We start from the raw sequence: 20,166 nt of genomic DNA on the forward strand, positions 1-20,166 counted from the left end.
GTAAATCAAACTAAATAATAATGGATTTCAACTAAATTATCCCCCTCCTTTGATGTGTACGTTAACATGGCTGCTTGATGCTGAGAAGAGGCTTTTTTCTCTCTTTCCTTTCAGTCCAGGTGTGACTTTTCTGTGTCCTCTCTGACATGGTGAGGTATTATCTTTGTCACATATTTACATTTCTATGAGGCAATTGTTGAATATTCAGTGAATTCAGCAAAGACAAATTCTGTTATTATCTGTCATTGCACTCATTTTATTAAATTGGGTAAATCCAACTAAAAGTTATGTATTTTTATGCATTTCTAAGGAAATGGTCTACTTTTTCAACAGCTGAGACAGAGACAGAAAAAAGATTGTGCTTTCTGAACTAGATAAACAGGACAGATATCAGATCATAATGGCCTTGATGTCTAACTCTGGGATTTAGTGAAAGGAACCAGGGGACAGGATAAGGGAGGACACTGACAGCTTGTACCCTTGGTGGCCAAATCCCGACCCCTGTTGTCCTTCCAAGTTCGGGAGACTTTCCAGCTGATAGAGACTATGTTGTGTGTGCCCTGTTTGGCACATGAATTGTTATATCTTTGTATTATGTCTTAATCATTATATTTATAGTGTTAGGCTATTTTTTACTTGAATTAATAATTTGTAGTATTCTATCTTTCTTGTCTTTCTCGGGCTGCTGTCCTCAAGCCATTTTTTTTTCCAGATATTTTGAGGCACAAGTACTCTATAATGTCATATAGATTATATCCATTTGTCTATGCAGTAATTTTCAAGCAATATATTGTAATAAGGCTGAACAATGTACAACAACTGAATAGTTTCAGATGCACTTTATATGTAAACATGATAGCTTGAAAACTTTTAACCTTTTGTTGAAGGTCTTAAAAGTCAACTTAATGATTTTAGTTGTCAAAAAAAAGTGTGAAAGTGTGGTATTTATTAGCAAAATATCATATAAAGATTTAAAATATCATGTCACATTTGACCTCTGACCTCTCCTTCAAGGTTAATAGACTGATCTGAAAGTCGAGGTGATAATAATGCTTTTATACAGCATTTAAAATGTTTCTTACTGCGATCTTTTTTTCTGACAACATATAGGCATACAGGGAATGATTGCAGAGATTCTAAGTATGACTTATTTTATTGTGACTTTGTTATGCACATTATAGTAACAGGTAATAATCATTTAAAAACTTTGTAAGGTGTGAAAAATGAGCACTGAAAAGAATAATTGCAAATATGCTATTAAGAAATATTAAAGGGAAGCCTTTGGTGCAATTCTGACTGACTGTTGATTTTGGTTGCCAGTCACTGTTCTTAAAAATTACATACAATTACATGACTAGTGTTACGACCATTTATCGCATGTGTTTGTTTTGTGCAAACAACATATTCCCGTTTTGCTGTTTCCTTCTCATCACGCAAATGAAACAGTGATTTGTTTTTTTGTGGCAGCTTGGGTCCTGGTGGGTGGGTGGGTGGGGGGGTGCTTCATTCATGTTATGACGTGGCCCCTAGACAGGTCATAACACAGGAAAGATTTAACTTGAATGATTTAAGCATTATTTAAGCATTCAGCTGTTTTTTTTATTTGCTTATTTTTTAAGCAGTATAAATTTGGTTGGTTGGTGAATTAATTGCAAAGTAAATAACACTAATTGTCTTTATCATTTTTTTACATTTCATATTACAGAATACATATTTTTTTAAACATAAAATAAGAAATCCCAAAGTGAAAATTACTACATTATCATTTACATCGGATTCTGAACCTTACCAATTTGCATGACAATCCATGTCGTATTAACTACGACCGACTAACATTTGGCCTTGTTGAAAAGGTCTCAGTGCCCAGACTAGCAATGTCAGTAGAGCCCTTTGCAGGATTTGGGCAATTCTTTGTGTGTACTGTGATCACATAGTGGTGAAGCACTGGCCAGACTTCTATAGACTCTCTCCAATGGAGATTTTCACCCCATCTGCGACCATAGAATGGAAAAGGGAACAAAGATGAGTGAGTGCATTTCTCGCTTTTTTCAAGTGACACAGTAATCATTTGGTTTCTGGTATGCAATGCTGATGATTCTTTTTTTTTTTTTTTTTTGCCTGTCCCGTTTGGTTCTTTTGCCATCAGAATTATTGTCTAAAGGCGTAGAAAGATGCCCAACGGATTTACTTTACCAAATTGACCATCCCAGCCTTGCCATAATGGTCTATTTGATTCACCTTTTATTGTTTATTTTATTTATTTTTTATTTTCACTTGCTACATATGGGACAGACTTGAATGAGGAAAAGAAAAGGGAGAAAGGAAGAGGGGGAAAAAACAGCGGAGAAGAGGGATGGGGATAAAGGGCAAAAAAACAAAAAACAACTAAATAAGCAGACAAAAAAATACATATATCAATCATCTGGATCACCTGTTGAGAAAGAAAAAGGCAAGGCAAGGCAAGGTAAGTTTATTTGTATAGCACAATTCAACAACAAGGTGATTCAAAGTGCTTTACAGAGACATTAGAAACAAAAACAAATAAAAAGCATGATTTAAAATTGATTAAAACAAGCAAACAAACTAACTAACTAATTAACAAACAAACAAACAAACAAACAAAACAGTATATAAAATCAAAACAGATAAAATCAGAACAGTAGATAAAATCAGTAGTTAAAATGTAAGTTTTGAAATTTAAGCTTAAGTGCGGATTTGGTGCTTTATTCAAATGCAGCTGAGAACAGGTGAGTCTTCAACCTGGATTTAAATAAACTGGATTTAAATAAACTGAGTGTTTCAGCTGAAAAAAGAAAACAAGCAGAAGAAAGCAGAAGAAAACGAGAGCAATACAATAAACAACATCATGATGATATATGGGAATATATATATGTGCAGCACGTAATATCGACAGCGCACAGTGTGCTTTGAGGTAGGAGCCAAAAAGGGTGTAGTTTGTGTGTGTGAGCACCCGTGTGTACACCTGTGAGCATGAGTGTGCTTGTATTTAAAAGGTTCCTTCATGTAATGATCTGCTAGAGGGTGTGGGGAGCCACAGCCCCGTCCTCCAGGGCATGAAGCAGGTATGGAGGAGATCAAGACTCCAGACATCCAGAGGCCCCCAGAACACAAGAGACAAAGGAAGACCAACAGAGGGGCAGCCGCGCCACTATCCCAGAAAGAGCTGGCGAGAGCCCCAGATGAGGGGTCACTCAGCAGCCGTGGAGCATAAGCCAGGGGGGTTGCAGTGACGTGCCCGTGAGCTCCGCCGGCAGCCAGCTGTGCCAGAGTGACCGAGCCCCAGGCCGATAGGCCGAGGGCACCCCACCCCCGAAGTGGCCCGAGCGAGCCCCAGGCTCCAGGCCCTGACAAGCAGCCAACAAGGAGTGAGCCGGTGTGTACCTGGACGCCCATCCCCGGACACAAAGAACCAATGTCTGAGGGCGTCTGCCACCGGCAGGGGAAGTGGTGGGGGGAGATAGGCCTCCATACCTTGGATGGCCTGAGATGTCCCCAGAGAGGTGGCGTCTGATACCCAACCTGACATATAGACACAGACATACAGGCCTGTATGTCTGTGTCAATGCTGATGATTCTGTTGGGGAGGAATTGTGTGATTGTTATAAGGTCAAAAACTCAATTCTTGTGGGCATTTTTACTAGAGTTGATTCATAACTGTACTTAAATTACTTTATATTTAATTTGGCTAATAAAACTAGACTCAGACTAATTTTGTTCAAATTAGAGGTCTCAAGTAATTCCACAAATTTGCAGAGCACAAAATTCTTATTCCTTCACAGTGACCACTCTGATATAACATTACTTCTGCTGAAGATATGGCTTCTAGTTAGTTGTATAGAGTGATAAATATAAAAGGACTGCATACACATTCTGGCCTGATATGAGCAGTGCATTCTCATTCAAGACCACCACCTTGTTAGATAAACATACATACAAAAAATGCATTTTGTATATTTTACAAACTTTGCAGATGCATGCCACTAAAATCAACATAAAGTTATGGTGAAAGATACTCAAATGCATTCATCATTACTGGGATACTGAATGTATAATAATGGAGTTCCATTGGATAGCCTCTCATTACTTTTTAATGATGTGTCTTCAGATATGGCCTTAAAAGCTGTCTGTCTCTTTGGGGCTGCATGCTAATTGAACAGAGGTTTCAATCTGGAATGTGAAGGCCAATAGGGATATTTCTGAAAATAACCCCATTTTAATGAGCTTGTTCATTAAATATTTCCATATAAAATCTAGACAGAATTTCATACAGAGGGTGATCACATATAATGACAAATTAGAGGATGGTAAATAAGTGACTGGCATAGCAGAAAGGCATTTTACACTTTCATATTTGGCAGACATTGTATTCAGTGTAAATACCAAAAAATGTGTAGCTTAGTACATACTATAACTAGAGAATTAAACAATATAGGCATTGGAAAAATAACTTTTATGTACCTAATTTCAATCTCACCAACTACTACAAGTGATAACCAATATTTTGGTGGTGTTAGTTTAGTCTTTAACTGGATTAAAGCCCTCATTACATTGTTTCTACATCTGTTTCTAAAACCTAAAGATAATTATGGATTTGATCAACTGGTCTCTGAATGCTGTTGACACCCTTTTCTGAACGAAAAGTCTGGGCTCGGGAGAGCCCGAGTGCCCTGGAGGGACTTTCCCTGCCGGATACACGATGGACGGGTGACAGACATGGAAGATCGTGTGCCTGGCGGGACTGTCGATCGAGGACGCTGAAGATATCTACCTATTCGGAACCATGATGACAGGGTTCTTGCTGATCGGAGCTGGCTTGGCCCTGGCTTATCGGAGAATTAAGAAAGCGGAACCGGCTGTTCACTCACTGAAGGCAGCATGGTTAAGAGCTTGGAGGCGCTAACGGCTGCAGTGAAGGCTCAGAATAACAACTCTGAGCGTATATTGGATTACATCAGGGAAAAATCCACTCGGAACAACACCTCTGGGCGGAAGCTGGATTACATCGCGGATCAGTTGGCTGCGGTTGTGAGGTCTCAGAATCTGCTCTGTGAGCAAAAGACTGAAAAGACCACAGAACTGAAGGTAAATAACATCATGGAGAAACTCGCAGCTATCCAACGGGAGATTGAGAGACCAGTGTCGGTGTCGGAGTGTTAAAAACAGCTTGAAATTCTCATGAGTTGTTTGTAAAAGAAAAATCACCATTATGATGCGGCTACCCCTTCGGCGCCAGCTATGGGCTCAAAGTCTGAGCCGAACAAAAACTCCCTGATAACGACTGTGTTGAGTCTGTTTCTTCCCGTTCCATGCAAGGCCACCTGGGTTGGCTGGTAGACTGTTTACTTAGCCTGGCAGGGCAAAGGACACTGTCTCACCTGAACTCTGGACACACACACACATACACGTACACTGATAAGCACACACTCATCCCCCTCCCTTTCCAAACGGCTTCGATGCTTGTTTCCTGTGGGGGAACACGGCGGGTCTATGTGCCGCGCTGGAATGGTAGCGCTGTGCAGGGCGGCTGCTGTGTTCGCTTCGGATTACTCCTCACCCCCCACCCAATCCTGTGGCTTGTCATGTCTTTCACAATGTTATGCTGTGGACATTTATGTGCTTTTTGTGCAGAGGAGTTTTTTTTTGTTTCCTGTTCTCATGCTGTCCTACCATGGAAGCACAGCATGAGTAGAGGTCTCTTTTTTTCCTCTTGTACTTTCCCATTGTAATGTACATTTCAGTGTTTTTTCTGTAACGCTACCGATCTCCAACTTGTATCCCCATGCAATGTCTGTGTTGTGTGTGTAAGGTCGGGGGGGTCCCATTTCACTGCAGGGTAACCTGCATGTGGCGAATAAAGCTTTGATTGATTGATTGATTGATTGAGATAGGTGTAGATATTTGAAGCACAGACACATTCGTTGTCTTGCTTAATAATAATAAAAATAATAATAAAGGCCAGTTCTGGTGAGTGTCCCAGTAGAATCCAGCCATCAGTAATAAATCAGTGATGGATCAAACATATCTTCTGTCAACAAAACCCTAAGCACTTGGTTCTTAAAGTTTTTCTGCTATGTTCCACTCAGAAGATTAAAAAAAACCCTCTCTACTCACAGATCTCACATTTTATTTACAAAACACAATAGCATTTTCATTCAAGAATATAATATATTAAATATTCTTATTCATTCTACTTCCTTAGATTCCAAGGATTACATCTGGTCATCTGTGCCTCACCTTCAGTGGCTGCAGTGAAAACACTAGGCTAATTTACTTTATGTGATGCAACAATCTGAATGGGACCTTGACTGTTATTACTTACCGTACTTTTCCTGCTATCCTGTTGACTGTTAAATGGAATGAAGAATAACTGCAAGGCTCATCCTTGTAGTTAAGAGAGTAAATATAAGGCAGCAAATCAAAAAAATCAACACGTGAAATACATACGGCAGTCAGCTGGTCATTTGTGAATTCTTGCAGATTGTGGTTAAAAACTTACCTGTAGTGTTTTGTTTTGTTCCCCCTTACTCGTTTTTCAACCCAGTATTAAGAGTACATTTTGATATGTCAATTTGAGACCAGACAGCAACTTAATCACCTCTACTCTAACTTAACATTTGAAGACATTGTACCAAATTGGAAATAAGTGCTGTCTGAAAGGCCTAATTTGAGGTAAGAAAGGAACCTTAACCAGAGAAGCGTTTTTCTTCATTACTGCATCATAGAACCAGACACTGGCGAAAATTCAAAGTGCCTGGAATATGTATAAAAAGACTGAAGATGCTATACTTTTCAGCGGGTATGAATATATCTGAACTTGTTGAGGAAAAAACTTACTGCACAAAATTACAAATACAAAGACTTTCATTGACATAGAATCAAGGTACCAGGTGCTACTGGTTGTGGTATTCCCTGCACATACTACACCAGCACAAAGCAAGAATGATCAAACTAACAATAATGTATAGATAATTAGGATTACTGTGGCACTGTATATGAAGTTTCAGTGATACTGGCAGTGGAAATGGCACAGAGGGTCGTTTTTATAGTTTCAAGCATCTCCTCTGATGGGACATTGTCAGTGAACTTGAGACTCAAACTCTTGGTTGGGTGGCTACCTTGGGTTTAGCCATAATCTTCAGCTTAGTAGATGTATCTGTCACTGTATTTGGCTGGGCATAATTTAATTCAGTTCCACTGATTTCTTCTACCAGGCTTGATTCACTATTTCCATACTGCTCACTATTATTTCTACCGTACTGTGGCTTTTCAGTCTCCAGCTTCAATAGTAACTGCCTTCTATTCAAGTTATTGCACTGGTCTACTAGGTGCAATTTACTTGATCAAATGTGGATCAGCAATCCATGATTGCTTAGCAGCACAAATAAGGACACTGCTAACAGCAGTTACATGCAGACAGACTAACACAGTACAGAATTATCCTGTTCATAAAGGATCTCCCCAAAGGTAATACAACATAGGCCGTATCTGGCTCACCACAACATGAAAATTCCTGCCAGGCATCGTAGCAACGAACCTGAGAAGGCACGATACACGAGCACAGCTTAGAAAGCACTGGAAATAGAAGATGCATGTAAAAAGAAAAATAATCTATATAAGAGATTCATAAAACAGAGGACAAAAGATGCTGAAATAAAGTACAAGTTATATAAAAATAGATTAGTAAATATTATAAGAACAAGTAAGAAAGAATATTACCACAAATTATTGGAGCAAAGTAGAAGTAACACACAAGAAACATGGAGGATATTAAATAGTATAATCAAAAAGGGCTCAAAAAATAAGAATTATCCAGATTATTTTAAAAAAGATAAAGATATTGTGCTTGATAAAACTAAAGACATTGCAAATGAATTTAATGATTTCTTTGTAAATGTTGTCTTTAATTTAGCAAAAGAAATTCCAGAGTCAAGAAATAATAACGACCTAAATAAACATATTACTCAGAATGTGTCCTCCATGTTTATTGGTGCTGTAACTCATAGAGAAATAATTAACATTGTGAAGACATTTAAAAATAAAAAGTCCACTGACTGTTTTGGTATTGACATGATATTAGTTAAAAGTATTATAGAATATATAGTGCAACCTTTCGCATACATTTGTAATCTGTCCTTTCAAACTGGTGTATTTCCCTCACAAATGAAAATAGCAAAAGTTATTCCAATCCATAAAAACGGAGAGAGAAGTCAGTTTACCAATTATAGGCCAATATCACTGCTCCCACAGTTCTCAAAAATTTTAGAAAAGTTATTTGTTAATAGACTTGATAAATATATTGAGAAGCATAATCTCCTAAGTGATAACCAATATGGCTTTAGAGTGAAAAGGTCCACTTCGATGGCAGTGATGGAACTTGTAGAAGGGATATCTAATGCTATAGATAATAAGGAATATACTGTTGGTGTTTTTATAGACTTAAAAAAGGCGTTTGATACGATTGATCATTCTATATTAATGAATAAACTAGAGAGATATGGCATAAGAGGGTTAGCATACAAGTGGATGAAAAGTTACCTGGATGACAGATATCAATATGTCGAATTCAATAATGTAAAATCTAAGCAGTTGAAGGTAACTTGTGGTGTTCCTCAGGGCTCTGTGCTGGGCCCTAAATTATTTATATTATACATAAATGACATATGTAGCATTTCCAAACTGTTAAAATGTGTATTGTTTGCTGATGATACCACTCTGTATTGCTCAGGTAAAAACCTAGAACAGCTTCTGACTACAGCGGAAAAGGAGTTAAATATATTAAAAAACTGGTTTGATGTAAATAAGTTATCATTAAATATAAAGAAAACAAAATTGATTATTTTTGGCACTAGACAAATGAAAAATGTATCTAAAATCAGGGTTAATGGAATTGAAATTGAAAGAGTGTACGAAAATAAATTTCTTGGAGTGATAATTGATGATAAGCTGAGTTGGAAGTCTCATATAAACCATGTGAAAACAAAAATGTCAAAAACCATTGCTATTCTCTATAAAACAAAGCATGTCCTGAACAAAAAATCATTATACACACTCTATTGTACTCTGTTGCTTCCATATATGACTTACTGTCTGGAGATATGGGGTAATGCATATAAAACGAACACTCTTCCTATTTTCAAGTTGCAAAAAAGAGCTATAAGAATTATAAACCAATCAAACTATATAGAACCAACTAACATTTTGTTTATTAATCTGAATACCCTGAAATTTTATGATTTAGTTGAATATAAAATGGCACAGATAATGTATAAAGCACAAAATAACTTGCTTTGCCCCAGTACTCAGAAGCTGTTCAAAGTCAGAGAGAGTCAATATGACTTAAGGGGAACAGATTTCTTTAAAAAAAACAAGATAAGGACAAATATAAAGCAGAGATGTGTTTCTGTTAGAGGAGTTAACCTGTGGAATAGTTATGACAGTGATTTAAAAAGGTGTAGTTCATTTTCCTTGTTTAAAAATATGTTTAAAAATAGAGTATTAGAAAAATATATATATCAAGAATGAAAAGAGCAAAGAAAAACAAAAACAAAAAACAAAAAAACCTCTTGATTCTTTTGCTTTGATGTAGTTACTTACTAAGGTGGAAAGTTTTTTGTTTTTTTGTTTTTTTCTTGTTTGTTTGTTTGTTTGTTTTGTTTTTGCTTTGTTTTATTATTTTCTTCGAGCCCTGTGTACAGGAGCTGCATGCTAAAAGATCTTTTGTTAAAAGGGTTGGCGTAATAAGCAAATGCTTCAGCCAATACTTTTTGATTAGCCTTGTCTCATGCTTTCTTGCTTTGTGGTAGATCTTTGTTCTGTCTTCACTGAGATATTTGAATGCTAATCAATAAAAAAAACATAAAAAAAAAAAATAACACCTGAGGGCCAAAACACTAACTCCCGATTGATAAAGCAGTACACCTGAACTCTAAGACATGGCAAACCAACCTGACCACCAATAACATTCATCAGAAACTCACTGAGACTATGGAAGACAAGACTGGAGGCCAATGCAAAGGCTAAACAGATTATACCATGAAGATACACAAAGGTCAGTCAGAAAACCTTCAGAATGTAAGACAAGTGCTGAGAAGAGATCTGAACAGTAGGGATAAGATCCAAGCTGTCAATTCAGATGCCATACTGATCATCAGATACCCAGCTCTGAACACTAGAAAGAGGGAAGGCAAGAACTAGTAAGATTGTGCCAGAGCCACAAACATGGATGAAACATGGAGCATCTGCAAATACATCAGGACAATGGCTTCCCAAAAATGAGCTGCTAAGAAGGCCTCAGGCAGCTGAAGAGAGACACTGATGGGGAACAGGAAGAGGAAGTATCATGGATAATCAAGATTCCTAATGGTTGGAGTCTACCACAACCGACAGGACCTAAACTGTAGACTGTGCAAAGGTGCCCCCAAAACAGTCCCAGTGTACCCCAGATGTAAAATCCACAACCAAGTGGCTGGAATACTATACAGGAACATCTGTGCCACATATGGACTAGAAGTCCCTAATTCCTCAAAGGTGACACCATCAAAGGTGGTTGAAAGCAACAAACAGAGCTAAGTTTCTGTGGGACAGATAAACAGTTGCTGACCAACCAACCAGACAAAGTGGTGGTTCAAAAGGAGCAGAAGCCTTCATTTGTGATCAACAATAGGAAAAAGGAGCACATCAAAATAAAGATGTCCCCGTGACTGGAGCAGATGTAGAAGATAAAGTCCAACAAGGTGTCAATGTTAAAAGGAGCATTAGAAGCAGTAACTCCATAACTGGAAGAATAGCTCCAGTAGATTCTAGGAACAACATCAAGCATGTCAGCATAAAAGAGTGCAGTCCTGGGAACTATATTAGAACAAGTGTAAAGTTTTGTGTCTTTCCATGTTTGTAATTGTCTGAATCAAAAATCTTAGATGAACACAGTTGCAAACTTTTTTTTGCAAAAATATGACTAATAGCATGAGCTGATTTTCACTCAAATCCTAAAAGTAGAGATATAGCCAGCATATTGAAAACATTAAACTTGGACATTTACTTATCAGTGAGCAAAAATGTAAAAAAATAATAATATTCCAGTTTATTTCACAATCAAATAATTTTCTAATTTCTCTCTTACACCTGGTCATGTTACTCAGTATTAACATTCTCACATTATCAATACAAACACCAAAGCGATGTGTGCTAATGATGTTGGACACTGCTATTAGATCCACTGAGTGTCCCTTCTTTTCAGACACGTCACTCTATGAGCACACTTTCCCCATTCTACCCATTTCCTAGACCATTTATTCACTCCAGGTCTCTATATCTCACACAGCTAATGTGACATTTATCCGTAATTAGACTCTTACATATTTTAATAGAAAATGATATCCCTTAAGGTCTCCCTGTCATTTGCATGGGCAGCTCTGATGATAATCGGGTCCTAGAAAAAACATTCTCGATGACATGGGCTGTCATCCCAAATTAGCAGGCGTGAAATCCTTATCAGGGGAGTGACCTTCCAGAGCACTGCTCAAACTTGGGCAGCATGTGTGAAGAGAATGGTCTGTAAAGACACATTTCTTATTTGCTCTTTGAAGCCTATTATATTAGATGTCTAGGACCACTGACCACAGATGTTGTATTGCACATTATTGTACAGTGCAATTTGCTGTACAAAGAACTATTTTTACTTTGATATATCAGGCATATATTCATCATATTGCGGGGTGCTGATTCAGCTTTTAACCAACTTTATTGTGCTCAGCTGAGTTAAGGCTCTCATGTTAGTTTCACTGTTCTTTTCTCTTCTTAAATTAGGCAGCAATTTGTTTTTTTTGTTGTTGACAGTTTGTTTAGGGTTGCTCGGTATGCTTATTCCATAAAACTATTCTTGTGGAGGCTGCATTCTTATGACCAACCACTAGTGAGATACATTAGTTGTAATGATTAAACATGTCACTTACTTATTAGACTGTGATATGGTACACAGAACATGACTTGTTACTAAGGAATGAACTGATAATGAAGCATTAGGTAGTTAATGACATTAAGCAGGAAATGGTGATGAGCTACAGGCAAACAGACTAGGAGAATAGGAAATTGGTGTAAGTGTGGAATGCCAATAAACGCAATGTGAGGCAGACTTTAGTGTGCAGTGATATTGTCTAGTTTGCTGATGTGGATGTGTTGTTTCAAATTCCCTTATTTTGAGCTCAGTTTCCCTCAGATCTCTGATGTAGTGACACCATACTCAAGTTGACCATGTTCCAGTATTAGTGGGAATAACAAGATTTCTGTCATTCACACTTGTAATATCTAAATGCAACACCTGTTTTTTGGTTTTAAACACACCTCTGAAGCACATTGACAAATATGGCCAGTACTCTGATCTGTTCAGTTTGCTGTTTATGGTTTATTAGGGGAGCACAGATAACAAAATCTAGAGTTTTTCTACACACACTTGCAGCTGACATCTTAAATTGTGAAGTTGGTGTTTTGGATTTCTGACTTTCCCCTTCAAATGGAATGCAGGATAACACACTTGCCTCAATGCAACACAGGGCAAATACATGAAAGCATACAGTACAAGTAACTGTGTAGTAGATTGTAGCCCAAAAAAATAAATATTTGCATTTTTCACCCAATAAGCACACCATTATTCCAAAGAAAAATGAAGATATACATTAGTGTGCAGTGGCAAAAGCTTCTGTTCAGATGATTTTGGTCACAGTATAAATTTCAAAGAAATAAAATGAGCCATTTAACTTTATTATTATTATCATCATTTACAGTAGAAATTGAGAGCCTTTATGCAAATTACACATTCATATGGTACATTTTATGTGGTCAGTGAAGGTTCTGTTTTAAAATGACTATACCTGTTATATTACAATGACAATTAAACAGTGAAAAATTCTAAATGTGACATCTTGTGATAAGTCTTTCTATTAAGTCCATCTGATACTATCCTCTGCTTCACTTCTGTACCAGCTCCTTTGTTTTCTCATGTATGTGTCACACTACTCTCTCTCCTTCAGTTCTCATCTCCCCATGGTCCTGGTCATAAAACTGATGCAAACACTATATCACTATATTCATGTGCTTTTTTTTTTCTTTTGACGGTTAAATCACAAACTCACATTTTTTTAAATCTCCATATCAGTTATTTTATGGTGCAATATAAATGGTTTCATGAGTCAGGGTACAGGTCTTTTAACCAATTCACTGATCTTAAATCCTTTGCATAAATGAACACACACACAAGACTCAGGGCCTGGATGCATTAAATAAATATGTTGTCAGGTTCAGAATTGCTGAGGAAATAAAAGCATCAGTTTAAAACAGGACATTGGTTGTTAAGTAAGGATTAAAGGAAAGGTTTTTGTTTTCAGTATCAACTTGCACAGGAATAAAGTACAATACTAATCCAACTTTTGTGAGAATCAGCATTCCACAGATGCATGAATTAGTGTGTCTGTGTACATGTAAGGGAGACAGAACAATTCAATATCTATTATAATTTTCTGACTAACTGTGGTAATAACAAGACATTCATATTCCTGAATTGTTCATGACTGTGTCATGTCTCCAAAAGAAAGACATTTTGCTATATCTGTTCAGGTCATTTAATTAAAAGTCCCATTGTTTCGCATTGTCGGTGTTCTGCAGTCCTCTCAAATTCTTCCTTAATTCAAATGGGAATTTTTTTACTTTGCCTTTTCAAGCAGAAAGAGACTTTTTTTTGCACAGCTAATCCATAAATATTCAGCCTCATAGCTTAGTACAAGAACAAGCTTCTGTAGTTTATGATAATATATAATTTTCTGCTCTATGACAACTGCACAGTAGGGATTTCCTCACTACTGTAAATTTTGTAACACTTACAGTTATGCATCATTTAAGAGAGATGTGACTATGGCAGACATGATGGTGGTACTTTCTCCTGTTGAGTGTTCATTTCTGATAAAACATGCTCTGTAAATTGTCTGTTCCACCTCTTTATTCATTTTGTTTGAAATATGTGATTCACTAGCAAATGTTAGCATCCCGGTAAATTATGGACACACCTTGAAAACATAGCTGACAAGTGTTAGCAAGTCAATTCCCAAGGTTTGCTTTTTCATCCAAATTTTATGGCATTTGGCTTAAAAAATAAAGAGCTATGTAAATTTGGTGAAGGCCAAATTTGAGGCTTTACAAACAAAGTGGCTATAGAGTGGCTATGGAGGCTACATCTAAAGTCTGTGTAACGGTCTTTTGCATTTGATGTTTGTTGCATTTGATGTTTGTTGCATTTGATAGTTGTTAAGCTGTATGTCTGGATTTTGTTCCTTTGCGCCCTCTGGTGGTGAACTATGTAGGGTACAGCTTTGCTGTTTGGGTCTCCACCCAGCCACTTGTCTTTTGCTAGCGCACACGGTGTCTGCATGCGGTAGCTCACAGTTAGCTCCGCACATGGAGAAAATGTTGTTTAAAGAGTGGAAATAATTGACAAAGAAGATGGAAGATAAGGCAATAAGGCCATAAAGGATTATTTAGCACCTCCTGGATGTCAGCTCACGAGGTTTGTGTATTTTAAATGTTTTATTTTCTGTAATTAAGGATTTTTGATTGATTGACACTACGTACAAGAGCGCATTTTGATGTGATGTTTTTGTTTTATTGGTTTGTCCGTGAGCAGTTCTCACGGGTTGCCAAGACCAGAATAAACCCTGTTCTATACTACATCGTGCGTACGTCAATCGTTGAGGGTGCTACAGTGAGAACTCCTCTGCTCTGCACGGGTAGATGAAAGGACGCAGCCACCGCAGGAAAGTCAGGTGCCCCGAAAATAAGTGTTTCCTCAGTTGAAGGACTCAATATAATTAACCTCAAGAAAAAGAAAAAAAATGGACTGTAAAAATAATTAAGATAAGTTTCCTTTATAAATGAACAAAGGACTGGAATATTTCTTTTCTTTCTTTCTCATTGTTTACATTTCTGCTGTTTAAGTGACTGATATTCATACAGTGTTAAGTTAATGTTGTGATGAGTAACCTGTGCATTGTGCATATGGTGGGCATAAGCAGTTGCTGTAAGAAACAGTATTACTGGCTTGAACAAGATTTGTAATGTGACTTAAGTATATACATTAAGTGATGTTTAAGGAGTAACAGTAATTACTGTGCTTTAAAGTTGTAACAGTAAACTTAGATTAATATTCATTTGCTCCTCAACTACCAAATCAAATTTAAGCTGCTGCACCTTTACATTAAGGCTAAGTAAGATACACAAAAAAACCCAAACCCCTCCAACAATGGCAGAGTTTGAGGCTAATCCAGAAGTCAGTGAAAAGGGTGATGTGGAACAACTTTCTGCAGATGAGCTACTACAAGCAGTTGAAGGCACAGCTGATGATGTTTCTACTACCTCACAAAGAGCACGACAGAGCCAACGAGTCCGTACGTTGACGGAAAAGGGCAAAGAACTGTACGGTGAGCACGTAAAGAAGGCTGCACATCGTTTCAGTGTGCGCTATGAGAAGTGGAAGGTTGTCATTAAGGATGCCAAAGGAGCTATAGATGGTCAATGCTCAAAGGATCTGCTACAAGAACATGTTTCCAAGGTTTTGAGTGCTTCTAAGGATGTGAATGCTGCCTATGATGACTTGAGACGTATTGAATCTCCAGATAGTGACACAAGACGAAGGATGGATACGTGTGAAGCCATAACAAAGACAATTATCGAATCTGTAAGAAAGTGTCCAAGCCCAAGTAGTGCGGAGGTTCAAAGAGATGAAGAACTTTGGAAGGACACTGAGTCTTCATCTAAATCCGTAGCCTCAGATGTGAAAAGTCAAAGGGATGAAAAATGGAAGGAGACTGAGTCTATGCCTAAGTTAGAAGCCTCAGAGAGGATGAGTGTTAAGTCACACCACACTAAGCTCTCTTCTCATTCGAGAGTTTCCTCTAGACACTCCAGCCGGCTCTCGGCTAAAAGACAAGATGCAGCTGCTGAAGTTGCAGCAAATGAGGCTGCTCTCCAAGTTCTGCTTGAACAAGAAATCCATATGAAGGAAATTGAAAGGCAAGAAGCAGAAATAGCACAAAGACAAAAGGCTCTAGAAGCTAAGCGCAGAGAAGTAGAGCGACTTGAGACTGTAAAAAAGCTGAATGCAGCAAAGGCTCGACAGCGGGTGTATGAACAAAGTGAATGTTCAGATGAAGAAATATACAACCTACTTCACCACAGATCTGATAAGAAAAATGAAGTCAAGTCTGAAAACAATGACCAGCATATGAAACGGTGTTCCTCGCCACAAAATGTGACACCGCACCGAGAGGTGAACACAGAAGATCTGGTCAAAGCATTTGCAGTGTCTCTTGATGCAAGTCGTCTTCCGGTACCAGAGCCAACCATATTCAGTGGCGACCCTATCAGATATAATGATTGGAAAATTTCCTTTCAGACTCTGATTGACAGGAAAAATATACCAACTGAAGAGAAGACTTATTATCTGAGGAAATATGTAAGTGGACCTGCAAGGAAGGCAATAGAAGGCTACTTCCCGCTTGGCACAGAGTCTGCATACTATGCAGCATGGACAGTTCTCGAAGAGAGGTATGGCAATCCCTTCCTCGTAGCAAAGGCCTTCAGAGACAAACTTGACGCATGGCCTAAGATAAGCTCTAAAGGCAGTATGGAACTTCAAGCATTTGCTGACTTCCTTTGCTGCTGTAAGACAGCCATGTCGCAAATGAAGGGGCTTGAAGTGCTCAATGACTGCAATGAAAACCAAAAGATGCTCGCAAAACTTCCAGATTGGCTTACTTCAAGGTGGAACAGAAAGGTTACAGAAGTGCAAGAAGAGACTCATACCTTTCCAAGCTTCAGCCAATTTGTAGATTTCATCTCACGGGAAGCCAAAATTGCCTGTAATCCCATAACATCTCTCTTTGCTCTGAAGCCAAGTGAAACTGAAGGGGCAAAAACAACAAGGAACAGAGGCAATGGAGTAAAGGTGCTAGCAACTAACTCAAATGAAAGGACTGTTAGTGCTAGTTGTGTGTACTGTGAAAGGTCGGGTCACAGCCTACTTAAGTGTAGAAGGTTCATAAATGAGAGCATTGTTGAGAGACTAAAGTTTGTTCAAGACAAGAAGTTATGTTTTGGCTGTCTGAACTCTGGTCATCGCTCCAAGGATTGTGAAGGCAGAGAAACCTGTGACACATGTAATAAAAGACATCCAACATGTCTTCATGACAATCGCATGAAGGAAGACAGAACAAGGAGAAATCAAACCAAGAACAGTGACAGGACAAGACAAACAAACTCAGACGTCTCACAAGACAACAGTGTCACACCAACAACAAGTGAAGCAACTTCTAACAGAGTCACGCAGAATGTTGACAACACTCACACATCTTCCATTATTCCAGTATGGGTGTCAACCAAAGGTGAGCCAGAGCATGAAATTCTTGTGTACGCGCTCCTTGATACACAGAGCGATACGACCTTTATTCTTGAAGAAACAGCACAAGCTCTGCATATCAAAGGTGAATCGACTCAGCTAAAGCTCACTACCATGTCTTCAAGAAACACAGTTGTGTCCTGTCGCAAGCTCTCAGGTTTACAAGTCAGAGCGTTCTACTCAAATAAGACCATTTCCCTACCAGTAACATATGCCAGAGACTTTATTCCCGCAAACCGAGATCACATTCCATCGCCTGCAACAGCTAAGGCATGGCCTCATCTTGAATGCATTGCAAATGAGATCGCTCCACTACAAAGCTGTGATGTTGGTCTGCTGATTGGGTACAACTGCCCCCAAGCACTTGTTCCTCGTGAGGTTGTGTCTGGAAAGGAAAATCAGCCGTTTGCACAAAGAACTGATCTGGGATGGAGTATTGTGGGTTATGGCAATCCATGTCTCGATTATGGAGACGCCTTCGGAATAAGTCACCAAGTCATTGTGAAGGAAGTGGTGCCTGACATTCATCCCTCTTCAAACCTCACCAACAAGGTTCACTATGTCTACAGAACTCAAATAAAGGAAATGATCTCTCCCACAGAGGTTCTAAAGATGTTGGAGTCTGACTTTGTTGAGAAAGCACCAGAAGACACGAAGGTCTCTCAAGAAGATCTCAAATTTTTAACAAAGATGAAGGCTGGCATTAGGCACAAGGAGGATGGTCATTTTGAAATGCCACTCGCATTTAAGAGTGAAAGGCCGAACCTGCCGAACAACAAGGCATGTGCTATTCATCGCCTCAAATGTTTAGAAAAAAGGCTCAAGAGTAACAAGCAGTACTACATGGACTATAAGAAATTCATGGATGAGATCCTAGCCCATGGAGATGCTGAAAAGGTCCCAGAGCAAGACATTGACAAGACACCAGTTTGGTACATCCCACACCATGGTGTGTATCATCCACAAAAACCCGGAAAGATTCGTGTCGTCTTTGATGCCTCTGCCAAGTTCCAAGGCGCTTCCTTAAATGACCATCTCCTCACTGGTCCAGAGCTAACAAACACCTTGCTCGGAGTCTTGTGTCGCTTCCGAAGAGGCCCAGTGGCTTTCATGTGTGACATCGAACGCATGTTCCACCAATTCCATGTGCATGCTTGTGACCAAGATTACCTACGGTTCTTGTGGTGGGAGAACGGTGACCTTGAAACTCCATTCACTGTCTACAGGATGAAGGTACACCTATTTGGAGCAGCATCTTCTCCAGGTTGCGCCAACTATGGCCTCAAGCATCTTGCAGCTGAAGGGGAAGGAAGTTTTAATGAAGAAACCGTCAAGTTCATCAAAACCAACTTCTATGTTGATGACGGACTAGCAAGTGTTGACACTGAAGATCAGGCAATACAGCTGGTTAATGAAGCACGCAAACACTGCAGCATGGGCAAACTTCGGTTGCACAAGTTCATCTCAAACAGCACCAAAGTTCTAGCTTCGCTTCCGAAAGAAGAATGCGCTGCAGCTCCCAAACAGCTAGATATGGCACTCGGTGAAGTACATATGGAAAGAGCACTTGGCGTACAATGGTGTGTGGCATCAGACCAATTTCAGTTCAGAGTAGTTGTTAAGGAAAAACCACTCACCAGAAGAGGAGTATTGGCCACAGTCGCCTCTGTGTTCGATCCACTTGGGTTTGTGTCACCTTTCATTCTGCTGGGAAAGCAGATCTTGCAACAAATGTGTCGAGATAAACTCAGCTCGGATGATAACTTACCTGACAGACTTCGACCTCAGTGGGAGTATTGGTTGCGTGACCTGGGAAACCTTGCAGACGTAAAGGTTCACAGATGCTACATTCCTTCTAACTTCAAGGCACAGCACTACGAACTTCATCATTTTTCTGATGCAAGTGCGTCCGGATATGGAATGTGCACTTACCTCAGAGCAGTAAGCACAACTGGTGAAGTTCACTGCTCATTGGTGATGGGAAGATCAAGAGTCCCACCAACCAAAGTCACAACTATACCTCGGCTTGAGTTGTCGGCGGCCGTTGTTGCTGTGCGCACTGGTGACATGCTGAAAAAGGAATTGGAAATAGAAATTTCAGAAGAAAGGTATCGGACTGACTCGAATGTGGTACTCGGATACCTCAGCAATGAAGCCAGAAGATTTCATGTGTTTGTTGCAAACCGAGTGGAACGCATCAAACAAAGCACAGATTCAACCCAATGGAGGTATGTAACTTCCGAAGATAATCCGGCGGACCACGCCTCAAGAGGCCTCACAGCAGAACAACTTGTAGCATCAAACTGGTTCAAAGGCCCAGACCTCCTTTGGCAGAAGGTCATACCCAGTGGGGAAATTAAGGTGGGAGAGTTATCAACCAGTGACCCGGAGGTTAAGAAGGTTCAAGTCCACAAGATACAAGTGGAGGAACAAGGGTCCCTGTTAGATCGCTTACACAAGTTTTCCGACTGGTCGAGGATGATTAAGGCAGTTGCTAGACTCAAGCGCTATGTGAAAGAAACAAAGGATCACAAGAGTAGATAACACGACATCAGTAGCCTACAAGAGAGAAAGGAAGCAGAGTTAACAATCATAAAGATGGTTCAAGAAACAGCCTTTGCTCAGCAAATAAAAACCTTGCAACACCATGATGTGATGCAGATGAAAGACAAGGTTAACAAGTTACACAAGTTATGTCCATTTCTTGA

General features: G+C 39.1%; 1 protein-coding gene across 1 annotated transcript; it reads left to right on the forward strand.

Moving 5' to 3' along the window:
• The first annotated feature begins 15,304 nt into the window (after positions 1-15,304).
• Positions 15,305-16,434, forward strand: LOC148101908 (uncharacterized). Its single transcript, XM_087844592.1, is given in 3 exon segments — positions 15,305-15,835; positions 15,902-16,361; positions 16,364-16,434. Coding segments are annotated over 3 exon segments (1,062 nt in total).
• Positions 16,435-20,166: the final 3,732 nt, after the last annotated feature.

Source organism: Neolamprologus brichardi, chromosome 7 (genome assembly GCF_056152115.1).
Source record: "Neolamprologus brichardi isolate AB-2024 chromosome 7, ASM5615211v1, whole genome shotgun sequence".
Taxonomy (NCBI): Eukaryota; Metazoa; Chordata; class Actinopteri; order Cichliformes; family Cichlidae; genus Neolamprologus; species Neolamprologus brichardi.